The sequence below is a fragment of the Nanorana parkeri genome, unplaced genomic scaffold (genome assembly GCF_000935625.1).
Source record: "Nanorana parkeri isolate BGI_ZX_2015 unplaced genomic scaffold, ASM93562v1 scaffold860, whole genome shotgun sequence".
Lineage (NCBI taxonomy): Eukaryota > Metazoa > Chordata > Amphibia > Anura > Dicroglossidae > Nanorana > Nanorana parkeri.
The window spans coordinates 559,528-574,189 of NW_017307128.1; the positions used below are offsets into that span (position 1 = coordinate 559,528).

At 39.1% G+C, this 14,662-nt stretch overlaps 1 protein-coding gene across 1 annotated transcript in view; it reads right to left on the reverse strand.

Moving 5' to 3' along the window:
• The window catches only part of BMP2K (BMP2 inducible kinase), a 153,169-nt gene that overhangs the window by 5,903 nt on the left and 132,604 nt on the right, over positions 1-14,662 (reverse strand). Inside the window, exon 18 of the mRNA XM_018565573.1 lies at positions 2,505-2,606. Within this exon, the coding sequence (XP_018421075.1) occupies positions 2,505-2,606 (102 nt within the window). The remainder of the gene's footprint in view (positions 1-2,504; positions 2,607-14,662) is intronic.

Sequence of the window (14,662 nt, forward strand, 5' to 3'; positions counted from 1 at the left end):
CATACACATATATATATATAAAAATATATAATGTACATCATTTATTTTTTGCAATGCTTTTTTTTCACTGGAAAGGCAGCGACTGAAAAAGTAAAAAAAAAAAAATCTCAGTCAGTAAGAATGAATAAATGAGTCAGCAGCTTCACAAATTACAATTCCTCTCCTTCTTTGATGTAAGGGGAAGTAGAGGGATCTTCCAAGTAAACAGTAACATGTAACTGCTGTGATTAGTCATCACAGCAATCACAAGGTACCAAGACGCTCAGAACGACTCGGCACACTGAGCCATCTGAGGATGACCCAGTAGGCAGAGATTAGTGGGGCACATTCGAAAAAATAGGCATCCACCTTCTCCCCATTTTTTAACAATGTGATAGTAGGGAGGTTTTTAGATGTGTATGAAAACATTACTGCATTATTTTATGCCTTTTATAACTGCCTGTAGTTCAGCTTTAATAATAAAGTCCACATTTTTTTTCATATTATTGATGTTCCAAGTACTATATTTTGTACGATTTACTACTAATAAAAATAAGAAAAAAATCGGTTTAGGAAAAACTCCTGAGGTCTGTATATATTAACAGACTACTGAAAACCCCCCTTAGATAAGAAAACGGATTGTAATTGCGGATGAAGCTGCAGGTGTCTTCTCGCCCTCCTGGCACCACTCACCTAAACATAAATGTTCTACTTATGTCTCAGGCTGGTTGCAACATCACATTAGACTGCTCTCTACTGTCCATAGGCAGCTTCACATAAAAACCGTGATTAATAATATTACTTTCAATTAATAGTCAAATATTTACTCCTGTTTTAGGCTGGTAAAGGAATCCTGAGCTTAGAGGCATAAATAGATTGTTTTGCTCACCTCCTTCTATTAATGCTAATGGTCTGGCTGTAATTAGCTTACAGTTAAGTCACCGACCTAAAGTGTGGAGTCAGAACATCTCATGTGCATAATTGTTTTAGTTCAGTAACTTTTTCAGAAAGACAGATCAGCAATAGGAGTCTGCATATTTCTCTCAGCGCAGGTTTCCTTTCAAACAATACCTATGATAATCATGTTATATGTTACCTATAATCATATCATGTTAATGATAGATATGCCAGCACACCACTTCATTAACCTCCTGCTGTCCGCCCGTTGAGAAAAAACGGACGGACGGCAGACTCGCATTTGCGGGTTGCCGTCTCCAGGCGGCATTTTTTTCCTGCTAGTGCACAGGCAGGTAAAACCCGTCCGTTCTGCACAGCTGTTACCGGCTGTTTCACATACAACCGATCAGCGGCTCCATAGCCGCCGATCGGTTGTATGGGGTGATTTGTTAGGCATCAGGAAGTAAGCTGAGAGGGAGTTCAGCATCCTCCTCTTTGCTGACCTCCCTCCGTGCTGTGAATGCAGAAGTGATATGCATTACATCACGTCCACATTCACCTGTCAGTCATCTGCTTCATCAGCTTCTTTCTGGGTCCCCAGGTGACATTAGGGGTCCTAGAGACCCCAAATGTCTCCATAAAGAGGACCTGTCAGTGTGCCTTTGCTATTATATAGGGGGATTGTTATCCCCCTAACAGAACAAATGTTATCCCCCCTAACGGAACAAATGTCAGTCAAAGTACCACAGCACAGAATACTGAAAAATGGCCTGGATGGGAAGGGGGTTTAACACCCCGGACTTCAAGTGGCTAACTTTTGCAAGTACCCTGGGATCGCAAATTTTGCAAGTACTAACTACTAGTATAAAGCTGGGTGCCTGGCCCTGCATCCACCCACCCGTCATGACAGATCAGTGAGGCAGTTCATTATATTGATGAGGCATTCATGAGACACAGGCAGTTAGGGGGGTCAGAGAAAACTATAGCTTTTTGATAGGATGTTGGTATTTGCATTTGGTATTGCACTCTGGGATTTGGGGTTCTTTGGGAACTCAAGCAGCTGAGAAGATTTTCAAGGTTCTCTGGATTTCTGCACTTATATCCTGTTGCCACTTTGAAGACCAGGAGGTTAGTACAAATTCACTTTGAGGTCCCTTCTAAAAGCCCCTTGCCTTCTCTTATGATGTAGTTCCTTTACTAGCCAAGTCAGTGAGATGTTGCTACACTGCTGCTTCCTCGCTAGCTATCAAGATTCTGCCAGCATGGGAGAGATTTTGATGGGGCAATATGGCAACTGTACCCCAGTAATTCTGCTGCTGTTGGGTAGCTGCCAGCAGCACAACTTTCAGTGTGCTATGCACCTAAAGTTGAAGCAGCTGATATGACTATTATAGATATTGATAGTTTATGTAACCACTTGCATCTGGCTACATAGCAAACTAATAGTTAGGTTAGCTGGATTTTAGGGTACAATGCCTTTTTATTATCCTAATTTCAGATCCTAATGTAAAAAGCTTTTGAGTATTAAAATTAATATTACTATAACAGGAATGTAAGTGCATTAGGCTTATTTTAGTAACAAACTTAATTACATGCATTTGCCCATTGTATTCAACAAATGAACTTGCCTGAAGCAGAAATAAATGGAACAGAACCAAATGCATCCTCTGAATGTTTATTCTGCGAGGCAGGGATGGCAGTGGTGGATGTTCTGCCCTCCTCGATTTTATCTGCAAAAAGAAATATTAAACAACAAAAAAATAAAATAAAAATGGAGGCATGCAGGTAAATATGTTAAAAGACATCTGAAAAGAGGACATACAACAAAAAAATGGTAGCAAAAAAAATGATAGAATGCATAAATTGGTCTTCACAGTTTCTGATCTGCTAATTAGTAGATCCAAAAAGATTTGCCAAAAAAGATAGTAGAAAGCATTACAATTATTTGTTGACAAAAGATTTAAATATTTCAAAATAGAAGTTTCAAAAGGAAAAAATCAGGGAGCCCTAATTGGTTTCATATTACAGAGGAATAGTGTATCTTTAACATGCTTTTTTGCTTATTTGCATACTTTTGTCTGCGGTTTTTATGCATTAAACAGACAAAATTGATACAATGTATTTTACAGGGCCAAAAGGGTGAAGAGTTTGGAGAAGGCAGGAGAAGTGAACAATCTAGGACAACATATCTCCTAGAACAATAATCTAGCTGTCATATCCTACAGTAAATTTAGGCATAATGCTTCAATTCCACCATGACTTGTATTTAGCAAATATCATCCATAATGGCAATATATAGCTTATCACATTGGAAGGGAAACATCCCCATATGCACAAATAAAGCTAGCTTTCATACAGCAGTAACCAAGTCTCTCTTGTCATGAGAATAAATGTAAATATACATTTATTGCTCATATATGTCTACTCATAGAGTCCACCCGGCCAATTCAGTGTGGTCAAGTACATAATTCCCAACGTAAATAATGTCCAGAATTATTTTATAGGTCTTAATTGGTTTTGCAGTGGGTGATTTCACTGGACCTCCAACATCCTGTGTATGTTTATTTATTGTGGATTCTTTCGGGAAATCTCAATAAAGCAGTACACGCAATAAATAAAAATAAAAAATGTCACAGGTGCATTTTTTGTGAGATTATTTTATAGTACATGCTAATCTCTGTAAACTGATGCAAGTGTAATTTAAAACTAAACTCTTGGCAGGGTCAAGCTGAGCCAGAAGAGGCACTTGTCTTAGGCATGGTGTGTGTGGGGCGTATCTGAGGTGGGCGGCTTTCAAACTGACAGCTCAGGCAGCTCATTCCTGTAAATTACACTGGGAGATCATTGCTCTCCCTGTGTAACCACCAGCACTCCATTAAATTGATGTGACAGCTGTCAGCTCTGTAAAACAGATCACAACGCCCAGCTGCTGAGGAGCTCTGAAGTGTTCTCTCTTTGCAGGATTGCGCGATCACTTTGACAGCTCGTCCCTTATCTGCATTTATTTATGAACGATAGCTACAATTGCATTATTTACCCCTTTATTACCCCTAGTGAACTTCCTTTAAAAAGCCAGACCCCTAGTGAACTTCCCTTAATAAGACAGTTTTATGTGTTTATTTAGCAAATGTTTTTCACAATTGTTTGTATGTAAACTTATTAAATATAGTTTATACAGTATGTTCCTTCTTGTTCGTTGCACCATATTCAAAAAAAATATTTTGTACCAAAAACATGATTCTGCTGCCTTTATTACATTTTTTTTACTTAACCCTAATTTATTTGAACCCTAAAATTTGGAGTTGGAATTTTAGGTTACCCTTTTTTTTTTAAACTCCTTCGTTCCCTTCTCTTAGCTTTTGTCAGAAGCTCACAGTGTGCAGTAAAATCAGAGCAAGGAATTTAGGTACAGGAGAGGATCCTGTACAGCGGTGTAAGACTGTAGGTAGGACTGGAGTTCAGCTTCAAAGTGCATTTCCACTTTTGCAGCAAAATTTAAGGAATCCTCACAATATGTTTGTTATGTGTTCCCATTCATACAAAATACCCAAACAGTTTTTAAAATATTTCTTACCTTTTAGATGTATCTGTGTAGCAGGACTGTGTAAGCCTCTCTCTCAATTTCCAAGTGTCAGGAAACTCTGGCTGTCTCCATAAAAAGAATAGGGGCAGACAGATTCCCCTCATTCACACAGAACTCGTTTAAATCTTTAACTCTTTGTAAGGACAAAAATTGTTCGAATGTATTTGAACTTTAATTTATAATGTAATTGGGAGCTAAGAACACGCATGCTGAAAACACCTTGAGAGGGGTTTCGCTGCAGAAAATGGAGAAAGAGCTTGGGGTCCTTATAGACCACAGACTCAGTGATAGCATGCAGTGCCAAGCTGCAGCTAATAAAGCTAGTCGTATATCATCTTCAACTAAAAGAGGGATTTATTAATGGAATAGAAATATCATTTACCCACTTTACAAAACACTGGTAAGGCCCCTTCTTGAGTACATGGTTCAACTCTGGTCACCAATCCTTAGGTGGGATGTCCATGAGCTAGAAAATTTTCAGAGAAGGGCAACCAAATTAATAAGGGGGATGGAGGTTCTGAGTTATCAAGAACTTCTACAAACATTAGGATTGTTCTCCTTAGAAAAGAGGCGCTTAAGAGGTGACATGATCACAGTTTGCAAACTCATCAATGGGGACTGAAGTATTGGGAATGCATTACTAAAACCAAGTACCTTGATGAAGACGCGAGGGCACAATATGAAGTTGGAGGGATGAGGTATAATCTTAAACTGCGTAAGGGGTGTTTTACTTAAATAGTGGTAAAAATTAGGAAATCACTTCCACAGATGGATGTATCAGCAGGAGAAAAATGCTTAAAAAAAACACTTGGATGAGTGCCTCAGTTCACAAAACATACAGGGTTATGGAAATTCCTAGCATTACACACACACACACACACACACCATACACTAGGTTGAACCTGATGGACCTTATTCAACCTTACCTACTATGAAACTATGTGATAGATATATATAGGTTGAACCTGATCGACCTGTGTCTTTATTCAACCTCACCTACTATGTAACTATGTAATTTACAACGGATAATGAGATCCACCAGCACAGTATATATAGAGTTAATTATGTTAACATAAACCTGCCCAGCCCCTCTTCTCTTTCAAAATAGAGCATGTATTGTACAAGCAGCAATTTAAAAAAAAGTTAAGTTATGCTGTGTGCATGAGAAATATGTAACAAATACAGTATAAAATAGGTGTTTTCCCAATTTGGCTGCAAATGCAGAAATACATTTTAAGGAACCTGATTTAACTTGTTAAACGTACAGATGGCTATTAGCCATACATTTGCAACATCAGGCAAGTAAAAAGGTAAAAGTCATATCAAAATAAAATGTAAACAATTGAAAAGTGGAATTTATGGAAAGAATGCTAAAATTTTAATCTGAACAATTCATCCAGGCAACAAGCGAAATTTTTCAGTGAACCAGGAAGTTCAGGAAGCACTGCAAGTGTGCATAATCATTCACTAAATTTCACTAAATCAACCTAATGGTGGCCATACATGTAGCAATTCGTGATCTAAGTACCAACAAATCACACACAAGTGATTCATCGATCAATTCAAATATGGAACAATGCAACACACACACAATATTGGTCCACACTTTGAATTTACTGATAGCAATACTATGTATTGGTCATAAATCTGAATGACCTATTAAAAACTATTGTTTAATTAAAGCAGACCTCCAGGAATTTCTTTTATCAACCCGTACTGCAAGGGTTAACAGTTTTGTCTAGGTTAAAAAAAAACCCAAAGTAAAATTCACCCAACACTCCAAGCCGACTTCTTCTTAGACCGGTCCTTGAAATGTCTCTCCGCCTCCTCTGCAGTGGTGTAAGGTCCAGTAAATCATCAGGTCTATACACAGTGCATAGACCGGAGGATGCTGAGGAACATTCCAATCTGCTGCAGAGGAAGGGACAGGCTTGAGGAAGCGTTGTGACAGATTAGTGAGTATATCTTTGTTATTTTAGCACCTAGACACAAACGAGCACTTAACCCTTGTAGTGCGGGGCTAGCCCCATTGCAAAGGTTATTTAAAAATGTTTCCGGAGTTCTGCTTTAATCTTTATTATTATTATCAATTCTTAGACACACATGCAAATATTTATTCAATTTAAAGTGATAAACAAAATTCCATCACTAGAACTTAGTAACACAATTTATTGGAGGATCTTTGATTTGTGATTTGTATTCAATTTGATAAGTTTAGTTGCATTAAATGGTCAACTGAATTGAATCATATCGATACGTGTGTGGCCAACACAAATCTAATTTCTTACTGATAAATAAAACTATATTGATCATGTTTTACTACATGGGGTTGTGAATAATGGCTTTTTTTTTTTAGGAGTCGAATCTGAGACATCACTGATTTTTTTTTAAGGAGATGTACAAAGCATTACAGTACTGGTTCATGACACTTTGAAAAGGTACCGTTTTGCTTGGAGCTTACCATCAACTGTGGTAAATATGAAATATTCATATGCAATATTTCATATATAACAAAAAAAATTTAATTGCTTACAATAATAAGGACATATATTAAAACACTATACATCCACTTTCAAATGGGATACTTTAGCAATAAGACTTTTAGAAAGTTTTTAGATACGGAGTTCAAATTTATAGGCACACTACCTTACTTAATTAAATATGTACACTTAAAACATGAAAGCAACCAAATAGTTATTTACAGTGCTGATTTAATTCATAAAAAACTAATGCAAGAAAGCATTACAGAAAATATTTTTGAACATTTTTAAATGATCGCAATGCAGACTTCGAGCAAATAGTGTAACTTTAAAAAAAAGGAGAATTAACATATGAGATGACAATGAGCTAGGGGTGATTTTATATAACTTGAAATAGATAATTTAATAGGATTAACTGAATTTTCAGAAAGTCCAGAAATGAGATCCACATCTAATTTGCATGCACCTACTTTTGCTTATTGACCTGCAATGACTTACTATTTAGAGTATATTCATGTTGACTAGATTTTGACTCCCATTCAAATACATTTTGTGAGGTTCAGTAGTTCATTCAGCCACAGCTTGGTGCAATTTGTGGCCAATTGAGTTAAATGACAATAAAGTGATGGGCAGAATAGTGATGTGTGAAAACAATGTGTGATAACAACAACACCAGATAACACAACAACAGGATAAAACACTGTAAAATAGCCTATAAAGTTATCATTAGGGTTTAGGGCCCATTCACACCATGTCCGGATCATCTCCAGACCAGACCAGATTGTCTCCGGAACCAAAATGCATCCTAATGTATCCCTAGGCTATTTCTGGTCTCTATTCACACCAGTGCAGTCCGTTCCAGACCAGAAAAATACTGCTTGTCCTATTTTGTCTGGTCTGGAATGCACGTGAATGCATAGAGCTGCATACAAACGCACTGGAACGCACCTGTAAGACTATTTTAAGCAAAAAAAGAAAAAATAATTTTAAAAATATCCAAATGCGGCAAAGACGCAATGCAGTGCCTTCCGGATCTGGTCCAGAAAATGGTGTGAACCTGCCCTTAACGTTTTTTCCAACTGTCCTCAGGCATGACAACTTTAGTATGCAAACCCTCAAATTATTTTTAAAGAAGCACCTAGTACAGCAGACTAAGACAGAGGCACTATAATTACTCCTAACAATGCAGGAAAATTCCATCAGGTAAAAATAGTAATGGAGTACTTCCTTTTGCTGCTTTCTTGAATCAATATGTGCCCCCATTTCAGAGCAATCTGCTCTACTGTTTTGACAAGTTCTGACATTTCTGGGTGTTAGGGGCTCCTTCTGCCTGCAGCTACCTCTCCTCCACCCTATGCTCAACAGCTCACCAATGCTGCAGAATACAGCCTTGCACAATCTCAAATGACAGTGGAAACCCAATAGGAACCCATACAGCAATATAAAACCTGATAGAGCTTTTAATCCTCTGCTATGCTATCCAAAATTGTACCACAAAGAGAGTTACAAGTATACTTATAGCTAAAACTAAGAAAATGCATGCTCTTTCCAAGTTGTGGCAACAATCAAAGTAACAAGGGTTAAAAGTGCAGCCATTTGTATAGGGTAGGGAAGAATTAAAACCCCAGTTAGGTTATTTTTTGCTATTTCTGTCCTTCTTGGGAAATTTATTTTCACATCCTGTTTAGAAACCCAATAGGAAGTGAGAAGAAATCTATGCAAAGTAAGGGAAATTCCCATCTTAGACAGTAATAACCAGAACACCAGTCACCATTGTAAGATTTTTTTATGACAACTGTAAAATTTAAGATTTCCAATTGGTTTCTGTCTTGTTGACAATGGTCATCAGCAGAAAGGGAGTGACAAAGACAGCAAGAAACAGAGTTTAACTCTTCCCCAGTCTATCCAAAACGGCTTTACATATACTTTAAGTAAAAATATTTTGTAAGAAAATATTCTATATTCTATCATTTTGAGTTGTACGTCATTTATTTACTCCCTTGCTATCGTAAAAGCTACTGCCCACAAAAGACCACAAACTCTAATGATCTGCATAGGGGAAAACTGTGATGCTACAAAAGAAATAACTGCTGGTACATTCCCTGAAAATGCGCGTCTTTTGCTGCCATCATGTGGGCATTAAGTGCAAAGAGCAGATTTGATTTCTACACTTTCCTAGGTATTCACTGCAATTCTTCAGTGCAATTTGCATTTCAGTAATTTAAGTATATTACACAGTCATAACTGAACTTGGAATAACTGCACTATAAAAAAATAAAATAATGCTGGCGTTCAGAAAAGGGAGCAAAACCATTCGGAGAATAAAAAAGGAACCTTTATAATCTACATGCACTAGCACTTCATAAACAATACTCTTTGACCTTCTCTGGTGTGAGAACCTGCTGCTGGGTAAAAAGGCCGACTTCAGGCAGAACACTAAAAATGTACCAGGGCTGCCTGTTTATTTTGTGGAACCCATTAAGCAGCACCCTGTTGAGTTTACGTTGTATTGGACAAACCTGCTTCTGTTCCTGGGTGTCTGTCTCATGCATGTATTACTGCTGCCAATACCAGTTAAGCCTGCCCCCCTTACTATACAGTGCATTTAGCAAGTATTCAGACGCCTTTCACTTTTTTTCAGATTTGTTATGTTACAGCCTGATACTATAGTTGTTTAAATTCTTGGTTTTTTCCTCATTAATCTACACTCAGGACCCCATTATGACAAAGTGAAAACAGAATTTTAGAAATGTTTGAGAATGCATTAAGAAGAAAAAACAAATATCACATGTACTTAAGTATTCATAACCTTTACTCAGTACTTTGTTAAAGCACCTTTGACAGCAATTACAGCCTGGAGTATGACGCGACAAGCTTTGCACACCTGGATTGGGGGGATTTTCTGCCATTCTTTGCAAATCCTCTCATGCTCAGTCAGGTTGTATGGGGACCATCGGTGGACAGCCATTTTCAGGTCTCTCCAGAGATGTTCAATAGGGTTCAAGTAAGGGCTATGGCTGGGCCACTGTAGGACATTCAGAGTTGTCCCTAAGCCACTCCTATGTTGTCTTGGCTGTGTGCTTAGGATTGTTGTCATGTTGCAAGGTGAACCTTTGGCCCAGTCTGAGTTTCTAAGCGCTGTAGAGCAGGTTTTCATTGAGGATATCTCTGTATTTTGCTCCATTCAGCTTTTCCTCAATCCTCATCAGTCTCCCAGTCCCTGCTGCTAAAAAAACACACCCAGAGCATGATGCTGCCACCACCATGCTTCACTGTTGTGAGGGTATTGCGCAGGTGATGAGAGGTGCCTGGTTTCCTCCAGACATAACGTTTAGAATTGAGGCCAAACAGTTCAATCTTAGTTTCATCAGACCAGAGAATCTTGTTTCTCACAGTCTGTCTACAAAGCTATTTTGGATTTTAAAGTATATGCTGCTCAAATTTGCTTGCAAAGTTAAGGATTATTTAACACTTTGCACCCATAAGCTACACTCCCAGCTTGTAAAACATCATATGCCCATGTAAATCACAATGAAATAAATGTTTTCCTAAAAGCCCTCCTGTCCCTACTTTGTATATACTTTGTATATAAGCCCTACTTTGTTTATACTTACATACAAATGTGGAGAAGTTTGTTGGTACCCTTCCAGGAAAACAGAAGCCACATTTTTTTCTGAAATAACTTGAAACTGACTAAAGTAATTGACATCCATCATTGTTCATTCCAAGTTTAATAAAAATCATACTTTGGTTTTGATTTTTGAATCAACAGAATACAACAAATAAAAATTGTCATGGACAATGATGACAGGATCCTTAACCTAATATTCTGTTACACAACCATTACAGACAAATCACTGCAAAGAAGTGATTTCTGTTGATCTTATTGAGACTTCTGCACCTGCCATCTGGTAATTTGGCTCACTCTTCATGAGCAAACTGCTCCAACTTTTATAGATTTGAAGGCTGCCTATTTCAGCTCTTTCAACAGATGTTTAATAGGATTTAGATCAGGGTTCATAGAAGGCTACTTTAGAATAGTCCAATGTTTCGTTCTTAGCCATACTTGGGTGCTTTTAGCTGTGTGTTACAGGTCATTATCCTGTTGGAGAGCCATGGCCTACAATAACCTATAACTGAGAGAGAACCTTTTGACACTAGACAGTACAATTACCTCTAGAATTCAAAGTGCCCTGCACAGACTGAAGGCGCTCCATGCCATACACAGCAAAGCAGCCCCAAAACATAAAAAGTCACCTCTATATTTCACAGTAGGTATGGTGCTCTTTTCTTTTGAAAGCTTAAAGGAGAACTATGAGGTGAGTGATTTCCACTCATCCTCATAGGTAGAGCCGACCTGTGACACAGAAGCTGTCACACGTTGGCTCTATTGATCGGGAAGGAAGCGAACACATACCGTCGCTCGCTCACTTTCCAATCATCTACCTGCAGAGAGAGGTGACTGTCTGTCATTGCTCCCCGCAGGCATTCCCCCTCCCCCTTCCCCTCTCCTATCCTCCAGCACTGAGTGGAGGATGGACGGTGGATGGGGCGGGCACAGCTGGCTCTGCCTCTAGATAGGCAGAGCCAGCTGTCACTCACGCAGCTGGGTGGATACAGACAGTATACTCGGAATCCGTCCCGGCTGTGGCGCTCTCAGTATACCGCGGGCAATAGTCCGCTATATATTGAGCTTTGGCTCACAGGAGGTGGTTAGTATATGTCCTCCCGTGACCCTAAAGAGAACTATGGAGAAAAACACTTACCCCATAGTTCTCTTTTAATGTTTTTGTCTGTGAACGAAGAGCTGATGCGACTTACCAAAAAGTTGCAGTTTTATCTCAGCTGTCCAAAAGATATTTCCATAAAAGCATTGCAGTTTGTTTTCTTTCCAGGTCAAACATAATACAAGGAAAATACCACATTATTGCCTCTACATAGCGAGGAGGATCACAAGAAATTAGTATTTCCTATGATCTCAGCTCCATCTAGTGGCTGAATGGCTCTGCAAATTTTTTATTACATTGACATTTGGTTTGTCAGGAATTGTATATTTGCTGGAATTCACAGACTACTCGATACTATAGCTAAATGCATTATTACAAATGAGTTATTTACAGCATTTATTGAGCTAGTATATTTGATGGTATTATGTGCTATATACAGAAAGATATACACTATATTGCCAAAAGTATTAGGATGCCTGCCTTTACACACACATGAACGTTAATGGCATCCCAGTCTTAGTCCGTAGGGTTCAATATTGAGTTGGCCCACCCTTTACCGCTATAACAGTTTCAACACTTCTGGGAAGGCGTCCACAAGGTTTAGGAGTGTGTCTATAGGAATGTTTGACTATTCTTCTAGAAGCGCATTTGTGAGGTCAGGTACTGATGTTGGACGAGAAGGCCTGGCTCACAGTCTTCGCTCTAATTCATCCCAAAGGTGTTCTATCAGGTTGAGGTCAGGACTCTGTGCAGGCCAGTCAAGTTCTTCCACACCAAACTCGCTCATCCATGTCTTTATGGACCTTGCTTTGTGCACTGGTGCGCAGTCATGTTGGAACAGGAAGGGGCCATCCCAAACTGTTCCTACAAAGTTGGGAGCATGAAATTGTCCAAAATATCTTGGTATGCTGATGCCTTAAGAGTTCCCTTCACTGGAACTAAGGGGCCAAGCCCAACCCCTGAAAAACAACCCCACACCATAATCCCCCCTCCACCAAACTTTATACTTGGCACAATGCAGTCAGGCAAGTACTGTTCTCCTGGCAACCGCCAAACCCAGACACGTCCATCGGATTGCCAGACACAGAAGCGTGATTAGTCACTCCAGAGAACATGTCTCCACTTCTCTAGAGTCCAGTGGCGGCATGCTTTACACCACTGCATCTGACGCTTTGCATTGCACTTGGTGATGTAAGGCTTGGATGCCTATTCCATGAAGCTCTCTACACACTGTTGTTGTGCCCATCTGAAGGCCACACGAAGTTTGGAGGTCTGCAGCTATTGACTCTGCAGTAGTGAGTAGTAAGGAAATTTCACGGATGGACTTTTTGCACAGGTGGCAACCTATCACGGTACCACGTTTGAATTCACTAAGCTCCTGAGAGCAACCCATTCTTTCACAAATGTTTGTAGAAGCAGTCTGCATGCCTAGGTGCTTGATTTTATACACCTGTGGTGATGGAGGTGATTTGAACACCTGAACCCAATGATTTGGAGGGGTGTCCCAATACTTTTGGCAATATAGTGTATTTCAAATGATGTGGTCTGAGTATTTTAATCTTATTAACTTTTAAGTTGCAATGTATTTTTATAATAAAGTCAAAATATTTTTTTTGTGGATTTAGCATTTTGGTTGGAAGAGGATACCTAAAGTTTGAATTAGGCAAACTTAATTTAGGCTAATTCATGTATAATTTGAAGTCAGGGTACCCCTTATAAGTTCATCAAAATCTTTGAAAGTTTTTGAAGGTGGATGTTTCCTTTACTGGACTATTTTTGTTTCTTTTCATATTTCTATTAAAACATTGTTTAATAAACCCTATAGTTGGGTCTTGGGTCTTTTATTGACAGTTTTTTGCTTTAGGTAATCAGGTAAGGATTCAAGGGGCCTTTCTACAAGCCAACTTGTAGGAAATTAGCTCTGTGAGTGTAGAAGAAATATTGTGTGCACCCTACTGTCACTGTTGTGTGAAAATTGTTGTGGCTCCTGGCATTGCAGCTACTCATTTGAGAACAAACACATCTCTTCTCACCACGTTTATGGTCAACCTTGATTTAGCCTCAATGTTTGCAAATTGGGATTTTTGTACTTTCCGTAAAATCCATTTCGCAGAGCTCATTGAGACACATAGGAGTTCAGAGACTGTTAGGTATACTGCTGCCTTCAGGAAGATTAGACAAACAGAAAAAACTGAGGGCTGGTTCAGTATAAGTAAAGCAGTACCAAGTGCATATCCATAAACACAGAGGGGTGGGAGCTGTGTCCTTCAATTAACTTTAAGAAATTGATTTTACCATAAGTTCAAAAATCCCATTTACTTTTTGTTCATTGGCGGACACTGCAATTTAAAGAATGTCGGGCATCCAAAAGCAGTACAACTGAAAGGTGAGCAACAGCAACTAAACACCAACAGGCCCATACAAAGAAACAACAGAACTTGGGACTGCCCGCAACTCAAAAGAGCCATCTACAGGGCCTCACACCAGAAGCTGGCATAAGATTAAGCCTGGACATCCACTTGGTAGGACTTGCAAAAACATGCATGTAGAATGCCAGGTGACAGGCTAGTAAATCTGGGAAACAGTTGCTTGATACTGCAAAGCCCAAGAAGCACTCACAGATTTAGCATAGTGCACCTTGACAGGAAGGGGTGGAACCTGATCCTTAAGACCACAAGCTTGAAAGGTGGTCTGTCTAAGCCACAGAGAAATGGTGGAAACAGAAGCGGGTTCTCCTAATCATTGAGAATGACAGATAAGCTGGCCATACTCTGTTAATATTTTGCTCATTCAAACTGCGGGCTGAACAAAGAAAATATTAGATTCCTCCATCAACGCTTAGGAGCGTTGATGGAGGAATCTCCCGTTCTCTTTATTGTGTTCTGACTTTGATCAACTGATCAAGGGATACTGGGTTAAAGGGTGCCGACAGCGGCACCCACTGTGCAAACTTAGACCAGTTCTTGAAGAAATTAATCAAAAACTGAGCAAAATTC